Raw genomic sequence first — 19,051 nt, forward strand, 5'->3', positions numbered from 1 at the left:
TATTGATTAATACCTTGACTTTTAAATATAAATGTGCATACTTCTCTGTTGTTATCTGAATTACAGCATGCAAAAGCCAGTAAGCTATATAATCTAATGGGTATTTGTTAGATTATCATCCTAATTTTATAAATGAGAAAACTGAGGCTTGGGAAAGCAGGAAAACTCACCATGATAAAAGAAATGCAGGGGCCTTTTTTTTTTGAGCACAAAGAATACCCCAGTGTCCAAGCTTTTCTTCTGATGCAAAATAAATGTAAGGATGGTGAGTATATCCCCTAAAGGTCTACCCATGGATCAGATCAGATCACAGGAAAGCTGCATTTTGAATCTATTTTTCTGACTCCTTATGGAACACCTTCCCTCATCTAAAATGCACTGTTATTTCTTGGGTTTTATCATGGGTGGGTACAAGAAATGGCCACGTGACAGTCACCTGTAGTGTTTGATGTCCTTTATACTAAAACATCCAAATAACTGTCTGAGGGCTAGATTCTAGGCAGAATTTTGGATTTTCTAATGAGCTTTATTTATTTTTTGAACTTCTAATTTTGTATTTAGATATAGCCAATTAACAATGCTGTGATAGTTTCAGGAGAACAGCAGAAAGGACTCAGCCATACAGATACATGTATCCATTCTCTCCCAAACTCCCCTCCCATCCAGGCTGCTGCAGAACATTGAGCAGAGCTCCCTGTGCTGCGTGGTCCTCGTTGGTTATCCATTTAAAATATATAGCAGCATGTATATGTCCATCCCAAACTCCCTAACTATCCCTCCCCCTTCCCACCACCCCTGTGAGTCTCTTTCTAATGAACTTGATTTAATCAGGTCACAGAAGCTGTGGAATCTTGTTTCCCTGGCTGCGCTGCTGAGGTAATGCATGTAGCAGCTGCGTTTGAATTTTGGTTCCCATGATGACAGGCAAGGTGAGCAAGCCTCCTCGCATCAGAAGCCTCCATCTCTGCATCTGAATCGAAAGTCATCATCTTGCTACCTTCATCAGTGCTGTTGCAAAGATTAAGTCAAGTACTAAGACACGACAACTTTCATGAGAAAATAATGGTTCTTTTTCACTTCTTTTCATGTACTAGGATCTCTTTCACTTGAGATGTCTCATAAAGTACAAACAACCCAGTGCTTTGCTTTATTCTGTCCAAAGAAATGTTGGATCTAAACGAAAACACCTGGTTCCTTGTTCCATTTGTTCTTAATCTTAATTCCAAAGATGTTAATTTAAGAAGAAATTTTACTAATACTCTAGACACCATGGATTAATTTACATGTTCTCTTTAGCCAGAGGATTTCAGATTAAAGCAAGAAACAAGTAAACAAACAAAGAAACAAGAAACCTAATTTGATAAGTCTATGGTTTTAAAACATGTATAATATTATTCCCAATCCCTCCCTTGACAAAAAATGTCAAGTCCTCCAGAAGGGAAAGCAGACATGCTTGCTTACAGAAGTACAAGTTTTACTCATTCTCTTAAAAATTTCTTTCTGCACCAAAGTGATTCCAAACTCGGCTCCCCACATCTTAGCAAATCAGAGAGGCCTCTTTAAAGAAACATAAGGTTTTAATTTATAAGGGATCATCTATATTTCTTTCCCAGGGCTGCACAGAAGGACTACATTCTAAAACCAATACAAATGCCTATATGTTTTAAAAAAGTTTTCCCAGATAGTGTTCACTATCTCCAATGACATAATGACAACAGAACTCACTAAAGCACAATCATGAGATAGCACTTTGTATTTTAAAGTGAGATTTAAATAATATACTTAGTAAAACCCTCTTTTATGGTTTAATCTTTGAATTATAAGAACATTTGGGGTAACAACTACCTGATCTTGTTGATGATAATTCAGTGATGGTGATTTAGTTTTCCTTTCATACTTTTTTTTTTTAATGTGTTTTGTGAGATTTGTGTCTACGGTATCCATGATTCATACCTAGACCTAGTGAATATACCCATTTATATTAAATCTTTGAGTCTTAACAATGTTCAAATGTAAATTGTAACAAATTTTGGCTGACTCAGGAAAAACAAGTTAGTTTAGGATCTTAATACAAACTGGCTATAAGTGCCCTATAAGATAAAAGTCAACATAGTGAAATGGACTGTCTCCTTCAATAAGTTGCCTTAGGGAAAGCAATATATGTTTTTAAAAGACAGACTTTTCAAAGAGAGTCTATAAATTGAGGTTCCGTGTATAAATGAACCCAAGAACCATCTCACCAGTGTCAAGAACAGATCTGAGTAAGAATGACGGAGAAAAAATAATAAAGAAAAGACATTTAGTTTTAGAATTTTTGCAAGATTTTTTAGATGTTTTGGCAGTTAAGAATTAGTTTATGTCATAATTCCCGGGTTGGAAATTCAAGGAGAGAAGTAGAAAGCTATGCTGAAAGTTTACGCAGATCTCTGCAAAGACACTATAATAGGGCTCCTCGGGTGGCTCCGTGGAAAAGAATCCTTCTGCCAGCACAGGAGACACAGTTCAATCCCTGATCCAGGAAGATCCCACATGCCACGGAGCAGTTGAGCCTGTGCACCAAAACTGTTGCGTCTGTGCTCTAGAACCTGGGAACCACAACCGCTGGCCCACTGGCCACAAGTGCTAAAGCCCGCATGCCCCACAGCCCCTGCTCCGGGCCCAGCAAGAGTCATCGCCGGAATGAGAAGCCTGTGTGATGCAGCTGGACACTGGTCCCCGCTCGCCGCAACTGCTCCAAGAGAGGAATGCCCACAAGGCAACAAAGACCCTGCACGCCAAAAATGAATACATAAATAAAATTATTTTTATAAAGACAATATAATAGATTCTTAGGTGATGCCTCAGAGGAAGGCAGGAATACCATCGTCCAGGCTTTCATTTTTTTTTCCAGCTTTCTTAATTACTACCAGCTCCTGAACCAATCAATTTCCCTTCACTAGGAATTCAAAGATAAGGTTCAGGAACTCAAAGCATAGTAAGCCAAGTTCTCACTATATACTCCTAACATACAAAAGTGACACAGAGGTACCAGTCCAACCTTACAAAGTTTAGATCTAAAATACATTAGATCTAATCCAAGATTTCTCATCCTGTATTATTCAGAGCATGATGTCAAGCTGTCCTGTGTGTGTGTGTGTGTGACCCCCAAAGTGGGAATTACTAGGTAAGACAAAGTTTTAAAAGAGTTCTTAACCTCAGGAGTTTGCAAAGGTTTCATTAGGCTAACAGGGATCTCCAGTAAGGACATAGAATATGGACTTTTCCCAAACTTAGTTGAAGGTTTTTTTTTTTTTTTTCCACAGAACATCTTTGGGGGAGCATGTTATATTTCACAGAAAAAAATTAGGAAATCCTGATACAACTCTTCAGTGAGTCCCAGCATTAATGCAACCAGATTCTGGTATAAAAGACTATGTTGAACATTGAGGAATCACCATGACCACCAGAAACCACATTTTCTTCTATAATTTTTAGAAGAGGACATGTTCACATAATGTTACCAATGGAAATTCATGGACTTTGGTTACACTCAAGACCTACTCTGGCACTTCTTGGCTATGGGACCTTGAACAAATTACTTAACTGCTTTGAGCCTTAGATTCTTCATCTATTAAAAGAAGATAATAATTACTACATACTTTAGAAAGTAGTAAAGTTTAAGTGTTGTTGTGTTGTTGTTTAGTCGCTAAGTCATGTCTGACTCTTCACTACCCATGGACTACCAGGCTCCTCTGTCCTCCACTGTCTCCCAGAGCAGTTTCCTTAAACTCATGTCCATTGAGTCCATGATGCCATCCAGCCATCTCACCCTCTGTCACCCTCTTCTCCTCCTGCCCTCAACCTTTCCCAGCATCAGGGTCTTCTCCAAGGAGGTGGCTCTTCAGATCAGGTGGCCAAAGTATTGGAGCTTCAGCTTCAGCATCAGTCTTTCCAATGAATACTGAGGGTTGACTTCCTTTAGAATTGACTGGTTTGATCTCCTTGCTGTCCAAGGGACTCTTCTCCAACACCACAGTTCAAAAGCATCAATTCTTCAGCACTCAGCCTTCTTTACAGTCCAGCTCTCACATCCATACATGACCACTGGAGAAACCATAGCCTTGACTAGACGGACCTTTGTTGGCAAAGTGATCTCTCTGTTGTTTAACATGCTGTCTAGGTCTGTCATAGCTTTCCTTTCAAGGAGCAAGCATCTTTTAATTTCATGGCTGCAGTCATTGTCCACATTGATTTTGGGGCAAGAAAATAAAACCTGTCACTGCTTCCACTTTTTCCCCTTCTATTTGCCATGAGGTGATGGGACCAGATGCCATGATCTTAGTTTACGTGTACATAGTGTATATTAAGAAAAACAATGCCAAATACATATGGTAGGAGCTCAAAAATAAGAGCTTAACCTGTGTTATAATCTCCAGTGTTCAACAAAGACAACACAATCCTGCCACCCACAAGCCAGCAACAACCAACTCGCCTAAAAGCTCAAGGTCTTCTGCCTGATTGCACTTGGAGCAGCTGGTGTGCCCATGTGCACCCGACTGTAATTGGCACTGGTAGCTATCCATATTCAACCTGATATAAGCAGTCTGGAGAAACTTCTGAAGATTTGGGAAAGGGCTGATAAAACAAGATCTTTGATATAAGAAAAGCTGACTGGTTCTCCAAGGCTTCCTCACAAGCGTAAGGACCTTGGCGGTTCAGAAAGCCCTTTGTCCTGGGAGTCACCTCAAAGGCAGCTGTGCCTTCACCCATCACACACTGCATGTTCGTGGGGAACCTGGCACTAAACCATTCCTAGATGACCTGCTTCTGGGTCGGGGTTTCCTGTGTAGCAGAGCAGCTCCCTTGCTGCAATGTCCTGAAAACTCAGCCCCGGACACAAGGATTTGTTTTTAAAAAAAAAAAGAAAATTTGACTGAATCCAATGCTTGAAGAATCAGTATCAAGGAGGAATTGGGTTATGTTTACAGTTTATACCTGATTGAAATATTTTTATTATCAAGTTCATAGTAGTTCATACTTAGTAATTTTTATCTGGATCTCAAACCCTTCCACTGTATATGAGAAAATAATATATTTAAAGTCAAGATACACTGCTCATATTTTCCCTCTAACATTTTATTATCCACTGCCTTCACCTCCCCAAAAGACCTTCCATAACACTAACTGTTCTTGATTAAGATCCTGAATTGTTTGCTTTTAAGGGCTTCCTCTGTATCATGTAGGTTTGATAAATGAAATAACATACTGGTATAAAAATAAATAGACAATCTAGGTGTTTAAAAAAAAAAAACTTTGGAAGGTAACTGTTGGGAATTATTTCTTTTTTAGACAAGCCATTGAGAGAGAACTTCTACAGATGCAGATGTTGAGAACAGACTTGTGGGCACAGTGAGAAGGGGAGGGTGGGACAAAATGAAAGAGCAGCACTGACAGATACGCACGACCACGTGCAGAACAACTAATGGGAAGCAGCCGTGTAGCTCAGGGAGTTCAGCTCTTCCCTCTGTGACCACCTAGGGGGTGGGATGGGTGGGGCAGGGAGAGCCAAGGGGGAGGGGATCTACGTATACACAGAATTGAGTCACTTCTCTGTCCAGCAGAAATGAACACAGCATTATAAAGCAATTATATGCCAATAAAGATTTTTAATAAGAAATGCAAAGAAGGATAGCTGCTTAAAAGAACATGCATGCTAAGTCGCTCAGTTGTGTCTAACTCTGCAACCCTATGGATTGTAGCCCGCCAGGCTCCTCTGCCCATGGGATTCTCCAGGCAAGGATGCTGGAGTGTGTTATCATGCCCTCCTCCAGGGGATCTTTCATATCCAGGGATCAAGCTCACGTCTCTTCTGTCTCCTGCAGTGGCAGGCAGGTTCTTTACCACTAGTGCCATCTGGAAAGCCCTAAAAGAATAGAAAGTGTTAAAATAAGTGTCTAGTGAAATTTAAGCCAAACAAGGCCATTTACCCTGTAGCTCTTCCTTTAACATTTCTGGTATTCTTAACTATAAACTAGAGAAAATTAACTAGTTCCTAGACAATATTTTTAGTTCCTTCCAGTTCCATGATCTGGAAAAAATGACTTTTTTTCTTTTTAACTCTTACTGCTCTTCTGAGCCTCCTCTCCAGTAAACTTCCCTGTCCAGTGGAAGATAAAACAAGCTCAAAAATTTCAAAAGGAGAGGCTAGGACAAATGGAGAAAGTAGGATCAACATATGTACACTACCATGTGTAACACAGGTAACTGGTGGGAAGTTGCTTATAGCACACGGAGCCCAGTCTGGTGCTCTGTGATGACCTGACCCTCTAGGGACAGGATGGGCGGAGGGGAGGGAGGCTGGAGAGAGAGGGGATATATGTATACTTACAGCTGATTCACACTGCTGTGCGGCGGAAACCAACAAACATCGCAAAGCAATTTTCCTCCAACTAAAAAAAAAAGTAAAAGAATGTCAACAGAACAACTTTCGAAGCAGTACTCTGGGGAACAGAACTGCATTCTGCCAAAATCCCCGTGCCCCACCCCCTTGGGGAGAAGAGGAAGCGCTTGGAGTGACGGTGGATGTTTAATGCATGTGGCGCTTCTTGGTAAGCAATACAGTAGAATAAATTCATTTTTCCCAAGCTCGGCCACCAAGAATGACCTTGAGAGAATAGAACACAAGACAGAGACATCTTTACACGAGAGGAGTGGCAGAAGAAACATGGCTTGATAAAGCTTCTAAGCATGGGATGCTATCAGCAGAAGATAGAGCATCAGGGCAGGAAGCTAGAGAAAAAGGGTCCCTGGGAGACTTGTGGAATGGGATGCTGGGGGGGCGGCGGGTAAAATGAACGGCTATGAACTCTGCGTGCTCAAAGGACCTCAGAGAGCACCTGTGCTTCCCAACCTCCTGTTCAATATAATTTTTCATGAATTATTGCCAACACACACTCTCATTCACATATGATACCTGTTGCACTTTCCTTTAAAAATACTAGAAATCCAGAAATGGTTTAAGACAAATATGAACTTTAAGAATTTACCATATCTATGAATATTTGAAAAATAAAAAAATATGTATCTGAGACAAATACATAAAATATTTTAACAGGCAAAGACACAACAGCACAATCTTTAGAGACACCAACATACGTGATGATGAAATTCTCAGGGCCCTGTCAGTAAGGAGTACAAGTGACACTCACCTTAAGTCCTGTCCTTTCGTTGTTTAGTTGCTAAGTCATGTCTGACTCTTTGTGACCCCCCTGGATTGTAGCCTGGCCCTCCTCTGTCCATGGGATTTCCCAGGCAAGAATACTGGAGTGAGTTGCCATTTCTTACTCCATGGGATCTTCCCGACCCAGGGATTGAACCCGCGTCTCTTGTGTCTCCTGCATTGGCTGGCTGGTTCTTTACCACTGAGCCACCCTTTACATCTAGACTAAAGGTTTTTTGTTTCTTTAAATATTCATTTATTTATTTATTATTTGGCTATGTCGGATCTTAGCTGCATTATGAAGGATCATCCTGTGAGGCAAATGGACTTGAGTTATGGCAAGGGGGCTTAGCTGCTCTGCCTAATGCGGGATCTAATCCCTGATCAGGGATCAAACCAGAGTTGCAAGGCCGATTCTTTACCACTGGACGACCAGGGAAGTACTGTCTAGACTAATGTTTAAGCTTCTCAATGACATTGTGCCCCAGGTTCCATCTTCCACGGTCATCCTGAAGCCACCAGTTGAATCACTGCAAACCTCTGAAAAACTCTGGGGCTCTTAAGATTATTTGTGAATATTGATGAATTGAACTTTTTTTTCAGTGGGAATGTTATCCAGATGGAATTATCTTTTAAGATCCATCCTATGCATTATATGAGAATGAATAATTTTACTTCCAGTTGAGTTTCTTGCTTCCTGATTTATTAACAAATGATTTATGAATGAGGGCTTTATGTTCAGTCATCTTGACTCTTGGCAGGTTGGTGGTCTGATCCATTCTCAGGAATTAGATGATCAATTCAATTGTGCAGACCTGGTGACCAAATTGATTAGACAGTAAATGATCAGGCCAAATATAAATAACCATTTAGTATCAACTACTATGACAATTTTAAAATGGAGTCGACATCAAATGTTTAATAAAGTGTTCAGTATAGAAAAGGACACAACAGTTATTCTCTAGCATCAGACTCACCTGGATGTCAGACTCGGGAAGGCCTGGGTGGGGCAAGAGAATTTGAATTTTTAACAAGTTCCCAAGGGCTGCTGCTAGTTAGGAGATCACACTTTGAGGAGCACTCCTGTTTAACAAAGAAAAGAAAAAGGTATATTTTAGTTGAATTTAACATATAAAACAGATATGAATTATAACAATATTGTTCAGCCACCCCTGAAGCCACTCCCCGCTCATGTGGGGAAAAGTCACCCTCCACAGCTCCCTACTGCCTGTATAATTTAGCCCAAATGTTTTCAGCTCAGTTCAGTTCAGCCTCTCAGTCATGTCTGACTCTTTGTGACCCCACGGACTGCAGCACACCAGGCCTCCCTGTCCATCACCAACTCCTGGAGTTTACTCAGACTCATGTCCATTGAGTCAGCGATGCCATCCAACCATCTCATCCTCTGTCATCCCCTTCTCCTCCCACCTTCAATCTTTCCCAGCATCAGGGTCTTTTCAAATGAGTCAGTTCTTTGCATCAGGTGACCAAAGCATTGGAGTTTCAGCCTCAGCATCAGTCCAATGAATATTCAGGACTGATTTCCTCTAGGATGGACTTGTTGGGTCCCCTTGCTGTCCAAGGGACTCTCAAGAGTCTTCTCCAACACCACCGTTCAAAAGCATCAATTCTTCAGCGCTCAGCTTTCTTTATAGTCCAACTCTCACATCCATACATGACCACTGGAAAAACCATGGCTTTGCCTAGAGTATGGGCTAAAATTCTCTCCTGCCATAATATCTCAGCCACACCCACCCAGTCTCCCCCTTTGGCAATTTAAGTACTTCGGAGCTCCTGTCTTTCGCATCTTCCATCCACCTCACCATCAGATCCCTCCCCACCTTTTCCACTGGCTGGCTGCTCTCCTGTGTTCCTTGAGCTTGTGTGTGTTCAGTTGCTCAGTCGTGTCTGACTCTTTGCGACCTCATGGACTGTAGCCCACCACCCCCACTCCCACCCCCAGGCCCCTCTGTTCATGGATTTCTCCAGGCAAGAATATTGGAGTGGGTTGCCATGCCCTCCTCCAGGGGATCTTCCCCACCCAGGGATGGAACCCAGGTCTCCTGCATTGCAGGCAGATTCTTTACCATCTGAGTCACCAAGAAGCCCTCCTTCAGCTTAGGGATGTGCATTAAGAAGCCCCCCTTCAGCTTAGGGATGTGCCTTAAGAGAACTGATCTTCACCTCTGTGCCCTGCTGCATTCTGCTGCCTGTAAGGCTAGGCCAGGTCTTGCTTATCTGTGTATTCTACTACCTAACAGTGCTTCTAGGACAACAGGAGCTTGGTAAGTATTTATTAAACAAATGAATGGATAAACAAAAGACAGAAAATAATTGTAGAAAAGGATCCCAAGAGACGGTCTAATCATAGGCCCACAAATCCTAGGTAGAATTAATAATACGGTGGCATTTTATTGATAAAACTGAGTCACTGGTTAGACCATTACTTGAAAATAGCTTGCAGGAAAACAACAACAAGGATGTAAGTGGGCTGAATTGTTTTGTTTTTTGAACTGGCATCCCGCTGTTCTGCATCTGAGTGGAAGTCCACTCTCCAGCGCAACCTAACTGGCCCAGGTCTGACCCTTGCACACTCCCCCCAGAGCCGCGGGCGTACCGGCCTCTGGAAGCCTCGCTGAAGCTCCCCAGGGCCCAGGCTGCCCCCAAGCCCAGCTCTGCCCTGAAGCCCCTCTGGAGTCTCAGGCATCCAGGACTCTCTCCTCCCCCAGTGACTGGTCGGGCGCTCAAGTTTTTCTCTCGAAATATTTAATGGGTAGTTTCCCCTTGCTTCTGTTTCTGGATTGATAGAGAGGAGGAAAAAAAAGGAGTTTTTTGTTTTTGTTTTTTAAACTACAGAAAAGATAATAATAACAGCGGACTGTAGACCTGGCTTTACTTTTTAAATGCTATCGAAGTTTGTGTTTGGTCGTGGTGGTTTTTCTTCATCTGACGGCGATCCGGCGAACTTCTCCTTGGGGGAAATGGCGCGCCCGAATCCCGCCAAGCCCAGCCTGAGAGCTCTAGGATTTGAGAGTAATATTTTAAATAAAACCTCGACAGATACAAACTCGAAGGAAGCCGTTCGTTCCTTAAGTCAGAGGAATCTGTTCTCATCGAAGCGCTCGGTCTGCTGTTTGTAACCAGCGTTCGGAGCAGGATTTTTAAACACGAAAATGGATAAAAGAAAAGAAAAGCTAAATCGCGCGGTCTGCCGACTCCTATTCATTATCTCCAGCAGCATATGGGACCATTCTCCTACTTGTCCTCGCCCTTTCTTCGGCAAAAGCAAAAGCAACCAAGCCTGTCCCGCTTCATAGCAAACCCACTCTTTGTGCCCGAGCAGTGCCTCGGCCACCGCTCCCCCTCCCGCCTCCTCCTTCTCCCGCCCGCCGCCGACTTTCGCTCTGGGAAGCAGGCGGCGGGCGCCCTTTGCGCCGGGAAGCCAGTGCAGCGATTGGGCGACGGTCCCTGAGCCTCCAGTTCCGCGTCGGTTTCAAGGCTCCTCCCTCCTGGTGAAAGACAGACTGCGGGGCGCCTGGAAACCGGTCGGAGGGCGAGCGAGGGAGAGGAGAGCGGGCGAGTTGAGGGATTGACACAAATGGTCAGGCGGCGGCGGCGGAGGAGGAGGCGGAGGCTCTGGGGGGAGCCGAGGCTGCTGGGTTGCCGAGAGTTGCGCGCTCTGCCCGGCCGCCGCCACTAGCGCGGCGCCGCTTGCCAGGAGCCAGCTAGCCGAGGGCCAGGAAGGCGGGACGCGACCCTCGGCGCGCCCGAGCCACCCGGGCTCACCCCGCAGCCCCGCGCTTCATGAATCGCAAGTTTCCGCGGCGGCGGCGGCGGCTGCGGGACGCGGAGCGGGAGCCGGGGGAGCGGGCCGAGCACGGCTCGGGCTCGACGGAGGGCACCGGCGGGGAGGAGGTCGCCCCGGCCGCAGGGGGAGCAGCCTCCAGCCGCGCCACAGCCAGCCTCGGCCGAGCGGCGCCAAGAAAGGAGCCGAGAAAGTATGGCTGAGGAGGAGGCGCCTCAGAAGTCCCGAGCCGCCGGGGGCGGCGGCACGAGCTGGGAAGTTTGTGCCGGGGCGCTCCGCACTGTGCCCGCGGCGGAGGGGAGCGGGGACGCGGGCAGCCGCCGCCGCCCCCCGGCTGACTCCCGGCGCTGGGCGCGCCGGCTGCTACTACTGCTTTGGCTGCTGGAGGCTCCGCTGCTGCCGGGGGTCCGGGCGCAGGCGGCCGGCCAGGGGCCCGGGCCGGGGCAGCAGCCCCCGCCGCCGCAGCAACAGCAGAGCGGGCAGCAGTACAACGGCGAGCGGGGCATCTCTATCCCGGACCACGGCTACTGCCAGCCCATTTCCATCCCGCTGTGCACCGACATCGCGTACAATCAGACCATCATGCCCAACCTGCTGGGCCACACGAACCAGGAGGACGCGGGCCTCGAGGTGCACCAGTTCTACCCGCTGGTGAAGGTGCAGTGCTCCGCCGAGCTCAAGTTTTTCCTGTGCTCCATGTACGCGCCCGTGTGCACGGTGCTGGAGCAGGCGCTGCCGCCCTGCCGCTCGCTCTGCGAGCGCGCGCGCCAGGGCTGCGAGGCGCTCATGAACAAGTTCGGCTTCCAGTGGCCCGACACGCTCAAGTGCGAGAAGTTCCCGGTGCACGGCGCCGGCGAGCTGTGCGTGGGCCAGAACACGTCGGACAAGGGCACCCCGACGCCCTCGCTGCTGCCCGAGTTCTGGACTAGCAACCCCCAGCACGGCGGCGGAGGGCACCGGGGCGGCGGCTTCGCGGGGGGCGCCGGCGCGCCGGAGCGAGGCAAGTTCTCGTGCCCGCGCGCCCTCAAGGTGCCCTCCTACCTCAACTACCACTTCCTGGGGGAGAAGGACTGCGGCGCCCCCTGCGAGCCGACCAAGGTGTACGGGCTCATGTACTTCGGGCCGGAGGAGCTGCGCTTCTCGCGCACCTGGATCGGCATCTGGTCGGTGTTGTGCTGCGCCTCCACGCTCTTCACCGTGCTCACCTACCTGGTGGACATGCGGCGCTTCAGCTACCCTGAGCGGCCCATCATCTTCCTGTCGGGCTGCTACACGGCGGTGGCCGTGGCCTACATCGCCGGCTTCCTGCTGGAGGACCGCGTGGTGTGTAACGACAAGTTCGCGGAGGACGGGGCGCGCACCGTGGCGCAGGGCACCAAGAAGGAGGGCTGCACCATCCTCTTCATGATGCTCTACTTCTTTAGCATGGCCAGCTCCATCTGGTGGGTGATCCTGTCGCTCACCTGGTTCCTGGCGGCCGGCATGAAGTGGGGCCACGAAGCTATCGAGGCGAACTCGCAGTATTTTCACCTGGCCGCCTGGGCCGTGCCGGCCATCAAGACCATCACCATTCTGGCGCTGGGCCAGGTGGACGGCGACGTGCTGAGCGGGGTGTGTTTCGTGGGGCTCAACAACGTGGACGCCCTGCGCGGCTTCGTGCTGGCGCCCCTCTTCGTGTACCTGTTCATCGGCACGTCCTTCCTGCTGGCCGGCTTCGTGTCCCTCTTCCGCATCCGCACCATCATGAAGCACGACGGCACCAAGACGGAAAAGCTGGAGAAGCTGATGGTGCGCATCGGCGTCTTCAGCGTGCTCTACACCGTGCCGGCCACCATCGTCATCGCCTGCTACTTCTACGAGCAGGCCTTCCGGGACCAGTGGGAGCGCAGCTGGGTGGCCCAGAGCTGCAAGAGCTACGCCATCCCCTGCCCCCACCTCCAGGCGGGCGGCGCCCCGCCGCACCCGCCCATGAGCCCCGACTTCACCGTCTTCATGATCAAGTACCTTATGACCCTCATCGTGGGCATCACGTCAGGCTTCTGGATCTGGTCCGGCAAGACCCTCAACTCCTGGAGGAAGTTCTACACGCGGCTTACCAACAGCAAACAGGGGGAGACCACTGTCTGAGACCCGGGACTCAGCCCGTCTCCAGCCCTCGGCCTGGTCCCAGCCACCCCTTGGCCCTATGGAATCCTGGCCAAGTCTGGCTACTCTCCCTAGCCATTCACTGCTTTTAACAAGGCTCCTGCAAAAGCTTCTGTTCCCGGGGGCTCAGGGACCCGAGGGCCCAACTGCCAGAGGCGGGGGAGGGGGGGGGGAATGAACAGACCTTTCTTGCTCTGGTACCAAGACTGTACGCTTTTATGACTTGTAAATAGCCTGTGTAAGATTTTTGTAAGTATATTTGTATTTAAATGACCGTTCACGCGTTTTTCTTTTACTCTCCTTGTTTGTTTGTTTAATTTTAATTATTTCGGGTGGTTTGACCATTTTTCCTTCTAGCCCTTTTCAGAGCAGCACAGAGAGAAAACCACAGCGCACCACCGCTGGGAGCTTCTGCGAGTGCTGGCGCGCCCCTCCCTGCAGCGGGTGGGGAGCGCCTGGGCCGCGCCGCCTGGGTCTCTTCCCCGCTCCGCTTTCTGCCCCCTCCCTCCCCTTCCTTGCCGGGGTCGGGACTCTTTCAGGTACAGAAATCCACAAAGCTTCCACATCGGAAGGTGGGCGCCGGCCGATCCCAAGTCTGCCCTTGTCCGGAGCCAGATTGCCAAGACGGGCCCTTAGACTATCCGAAGCTGGAATTTTCACTGTCCAGAACTTCCCCGGCTTCTAGGAGGCCCACGGATGTGGGCAGGGGCAGCCCCGGGCTCCTTGGCTCAGGCCTCCAATGCCCAGACACTCCCTCCTTCCAACCAAGTTGGTTAGAGGGTGAGTGGGGTAGCCAATGCCAAACTCTTTTTAAGTCTCATTTTTGGTGGATGAGCTCATTTCATTCTCTAGCGTCTAAAAACCTGGTATGGGTTTGGCCAGCGTCATGGAAAGATGTGGTTACTGAGATTTGGGGAAGAGGCATGGAGCTTTGTGTGGGTTGGGAGAGATTGAAGACAGGCTTATAAAACGCTCATTCTAATTGTATACGGATGCCTGGCAAACTGCCTCTTAAGATTGAGAGCACCCGTGTTTAGATTTACCTTTATGAAAAATGGAAACATTAGGTCACCTGGAAAGCTTTGTTAAGGAGCTGATGATCTTTGCTTTCCTTAACAGGAGAGCAAGACGGTAAACTGAATATGAAAACTTGAAGGAGATTTCAGTGTAATGGATGTCCTCAAAAGGAAGTGGTACTTTCTTATTTTCAATCAAACAATAATTAGACATATGTCAGAAACTTTAAAATGTACATTGTACACTTGTACAATTGTAACATATTATTATGATCACTATTCAACAACACATTCTGAGGGAGGAACAATCCACATCACTAATAATAACCTGGGAAGATTCCAGGAAGTAAAGGAGGTGGAATAATTGATGGGATTAGCCACCGAAATAAACAAAATATGGGCATGCATGCTAAAGGGAGAATGTGTGCTGCAGGTCTACTGCACTAAATCCTGTGTTCCTTTTTGGATTTACAGAAATGTGCCCAATGTAATCTTTCAAAGCCATTGAAAAATATTCACTTTAGTTCTCTGTGAAAAAGAGGAGAAAAGCAATCTTCCTGATTGTATTGTTTTAAACTTTTAAGAGTTTTATCAAAATGCCCGTACTTAGGACATAAATCTATCTATGTCTGTCATACCCTAAAATGACAATGCTCGATGAATTTGGTATGCATTTATTCTGTTCACTATCACAAAATCATCTATATTTATAGAGGAATAGAAGTTTATATATATATATATAATACCATATTTTTAATTTCACAAATAAAAAAAATCAAAGTTTTGTACAAAATTCTATGGTTTTTGCGCCTGAAAATAACAGAGCTGGAACCGTCTGCACTGTGCACTAGCTGTCTTTACATTTTATAGTGTCTGTAGCCAAACCCACAGTATATAAATTCAGGAATTCAATGAAAAAGTCTATCTTTAAACCTTCAGACCAGTCCTTCCAAAAAATTAACTGACTTCCATTGTAGTGATTGATGATGTGAGGTCCCTAGAAAAGATGTATTTCCATGACGGTAACAATGTGACAGAAGTTTGCAAATTATTTCCTTACCTAGAGAAGATTATTAAAAAGAAAACTCTTAATTTTACTATAGCTTTTTTTCTGTAAAGAATAAATTTACATAACTTTCTGTAATATGGAGGTTGATTTTTAAATCATCAACCATCATCTTTGTCACAATTTTTATGAGGTATTATCTTATATTTGGATATTCCAAAACCAAAACAGGCAATCAATAAATGGTTAACTGACTGTGTGTTTATAAGCATTTTAAGCAGCAGTTAGGTGGATAATGCTGTTTTGCTGTTTGTTTCTGAAGGCCCATTTTTATATTGTTCAAAGAACTTGCCCTAGAGGAATTATCTGGTTGGTCTACTCTTAGAATTTATATAAATGTATAATATGTAAAGTGTATATAAGCATATATCTATGTCTATGTATAAAATATACACGCTAATTTTTATAAATTAAAGATACAAAGTTTACTTATATATTTTACAGTATGGAAATAAGGTTATGAGAAAAGGAGAATGCCAGATGGAAAACCTCAAATACCTTTGAAAAATGAGTCTCTTATCCCTTTATACACTAAAAATACCTATATTAAATTTTCCCATGAAAACATTTTGTGATAAAATGACAAGGGGCTGAAAGGAAGACCTTTAATACAATAGAGTTAATTTCATGGTTGTAAGGCAGTTGTCACATAAGTCATCATCAACATTTTAAGACAGATGAAAAATTAAATCTAACTGAAAATAAGAACATTCAATTTTAATCACCAAGGTGCAACTTTATGTTTCTTTTTCTTTTGTTACATTAATCTAGTATTAGACGATATTGAAGAAGGTTTTATTGTATGGGCACACAAAAAATAACAATGCTTAGGCTAAATTAAAAATATCTTCTTACTAGATAATTCAACAGATAATTTTTGGAAAAAAATTTAAGATTATTAGTCTATATCCAAATAATAAATATAAAGCATTCTTATTATGGGTGTCCTTAAAATGATGTAACTATAAATTTAATGCAGACAGGTTTTATAATGCTAGCTTTAAGCAATTTTAAAAGACATTTTTAAGTCATCACCAGGCTTTGTTTTTAGAAAACAACTTTTAAATTGTGTAGCATATAAAAAAGCCAGTGTATTCTTTTGTTTCTTCTAACAGTGATGGCAAAATAAGACTTGCCTGAAAAACCATAAAGCTACTGGGAATATGGTCCCATTAATATGCTGTTTCCATGACAAACCCTATTTTCAGATTATTTGGTTTGCCTATTTTGTTTTTTTCAGCCAGCTATCAATTGGAGTCAATTTCCCCCTTGTGGTGTGTGTGCTTGCCTCAGCTTTTGTAGTAAATCCATGCATAGTATGAACGCTTTCGAATGCTCTGTTTAAAAAAAAAAAGCCAGTTTTTACTTATATTTTGTTGGGGGCAGAAAGTCATATTTGTAATCTCAAAGCCAGTCAGTGTCAAACATATGCAAAACAGCTGGCCTGAATTTTTCAGTCTGTCTGAGGCAGTCACTTGTTAGCCTGAGTTGGTCTTGATTCTTTTGTCTCCTCAGAGCACTGAAGCCTTCCGCTGTAGTTGCATCATTCTCAAAGTCTAGCAGTGAACTAGGAAAGGAGAACACAGTGAAGAGTTGGTGGCCAATTAAAAAAAAAATGCCTAAACCACAAACCATCTCAGGACTTGAGTGACTTCAGATCACTTTCCATGATACCCTGTTTCGATCCTGGTGCATATTTATTTTTTTAAAGGATGTCTTATTTTCCGTGTGTATTTGTGTTCATCTTCTGCTGCTCTTGCTTTTATTGCTTTCTCATTCATCTGTTGGCTGTAAGCCAGATTTTTATGTAATGTACATGCAATTAATTGAAACCAGTGTTATGGCACTGGATAGCTCTGATACATTTCTGATTATAATGTTCTGTGTAACTGGGGCCTAAGAGATAATCAAAATGTGATCATTACATATGTCTTGAGGTGGACACTAGTCATATTGTCAATAAATACTTCATGGAATATATTAATACAAACATAAAAGTCTTGCAGGATTAAGCTGTAGAAATCAAAATAAGATGTGGGCTGCATACACGAGTTCCCCAGTTACATTACTAAAAAGGAACTGGGATACAACCTTAAATTCAAGACTTATTTTAAGACCCTTATGTTTGAAATGGGATCTTACAAGGGAAGTGCCAAACGTGATAAAGTTAATTCTGGTGACTACTAGGATTTATATCTATATTTGGAACTGTTGGCACATACCTTTAGAATTTGAGAAACAGTCTTTGAGCTTCATGATTCAGAATTCTGTAAAACTTATGGGGCTTAAATATTTCTATTCAGTTTGGTCATAACTTTGACAATGGATGGATAAAACCATAACTATAGTGACAAAACAAATTATTGGTAACCTGGTGATAAAAAGAGAGACTCCAGGCTAATTTTCTTAAGTTTCATCATGATCTGTGGTGACAAGTGTCTCTACTCCATTACAGAATCAAGTTCCTGTTTAATAACAGTTCCATTGGGGACTTTTGTTTATAAGTTGGTTTGGGAGCCTAATAATGGATCAAGTAAAAGGATTTATCACAGAAATCTTTCTCATGTAATGGATAGGATCAAGTATAATCTATATCTTACAATGAACATATAATAAATATTCTGAAAGTTATCATCAGTTTTATAAGTCAAGCTGATTCTTAAAATTGTTTGAAAAGGTAATATAAATTTTCTAAAAGCAGTTTCTCTAAATAAATCCTTTTAAGATAGTGATATTCTAAAAAGGTATAATTTTGAGTGATTAAAATAACACTGAATTTTCTAAAGGAATCATTAATACACTAGTTGAATGTCATATTATATAATTAATAATCCTAAAAGCAAAGTACTAGAATAGCATTGATTTGTACATTTTATACACACATGCTACTTTTTAAATCAGTTTGCTTGAAGATAATTTTTAGCTTTTAAAATTGGTAATATGCATATTTCATATAAAGATGATCTCAAGAAATTTCACTCACAATATAGATTTTCAAAACATGTTCACAGGACTAGGATGATTACCATGAAAAGGAAACACTATTGCTGTTTCGAGATAGTTCTCAGTGGCCTGGATTTCTTTCCTTTCCTTTCCTTTTTAAAATCAAGTATCCTCTAATTTGTGGATATCTCCATGTTTCAGATCTCTATACCTGTTTGAATTAAATTTGCAGGGGAATAACTGCAGGATCCCCCCATAGACAAAGTGTGGCCTTTATTTCTTTTCAAGTTGGCAGCGTGTCCTTGCTTAAATGAAGCACTCAGAGACAGACTGTTCTCTTGCCCTTGGAAATGCTCATCTTCACAAACGCAGCAGCAAATACCTGGAAGTCATATAGGCTAGTTAAATGTATATTCCAAATGCCAAGTGCTACTTGATTGTTATAAAACAGAGTTTTTTTTTTTTTTTACTTTAAAGGGAGATTTAGATACTGTTCTTGACCTTATCTTTCCAGCTCTTGGAAGATACTTTCTAAAAGTTGTCTTCAATAAATATTCTGTCAAAAACTCGTAAGTCAGACTGGGTACCACTGTTTGGGTTTGTCCAGGACTGAGGAACTTCTCAGGATGTGGGATTTTCAGTGTAAAACCAGGAAGGTCCTGGGCAAACTGGGATGATGGGTCAAATTGTGCTCCCAAGATAGAGTCAAATCTGTGGCAGTCACCAGTGCAGCATTAAAACTATTCCACTGTAGTTCTAGCCTCATTCATTACTGGATGAAAAGCCAGTGAATACGGCCCTTTATAACCTATCTTGACAGTGAGTACCAATCACCAGAGGCTGAGTGGAACATGAAGGTACATTGGAGCAAACCACAC

The 19,051-nt window shown here is 44.1% G+C and overlaps 1 protein-coding gene and 1 long non-coding RNA gene across 2 annotated transcripts; one reads left to right on the forward strand and one right to left on the reverse strand.

Moving 5' to 3' along the window:
- Positions 1–5,650: 5,650 nt before the first annotated feature.
- LOC133072044 (uncharacterized) lies at positions 5,651–10,927 on the reverse strand. Its single transcript, XR_009696612.1, has 5 exons — positions 10,267–10,927; positions 8,176–8,281; positions 7,188–8,013; positions 6,368–6,428; positions 5,651–5,902 (listed from the first exon to the last, which is right to left on the reverse strand). It is a non-coding gene; the product is annotated as an uncharacterized LOC133072044 (long non-coding RNA).
- Positions 10,928–11,060: 133 nt separating this feature from the next.
- On the forward strand, positions 11,061–18,437 carry FZD1 (frizzled class receptor 1). Its single transcript, XM_061164855.1, has one exon. It carries the CDS (start codon positions 11,199–11,201, stop codon positions 13,128–13,130), a length of 1,932 nt encoding a protein of 643 aa, XP_061020838.1. The 5' UTR covers positions 11,061–11,198; the 3' UTR covers positions 13,131–18,437.
- The last annotated feature ends 614 nt before the right edge of the window (positions 18,438–19,051 follow it).

The sequence above is a fragment of the Dama dama genome, chromosome 18 (genome assembly GCF_033118175.1).
Source record: "Dama dama isolate Ldn47 chromosome 18, ASM3311817v1, whole genome shotgun sequence".
NCBI classification, from domain to species: Eukaryota; Metazoa; Chordata; class Mammalia; order Artiodactyla; family Cervidae; genus Dama; species Dama dama.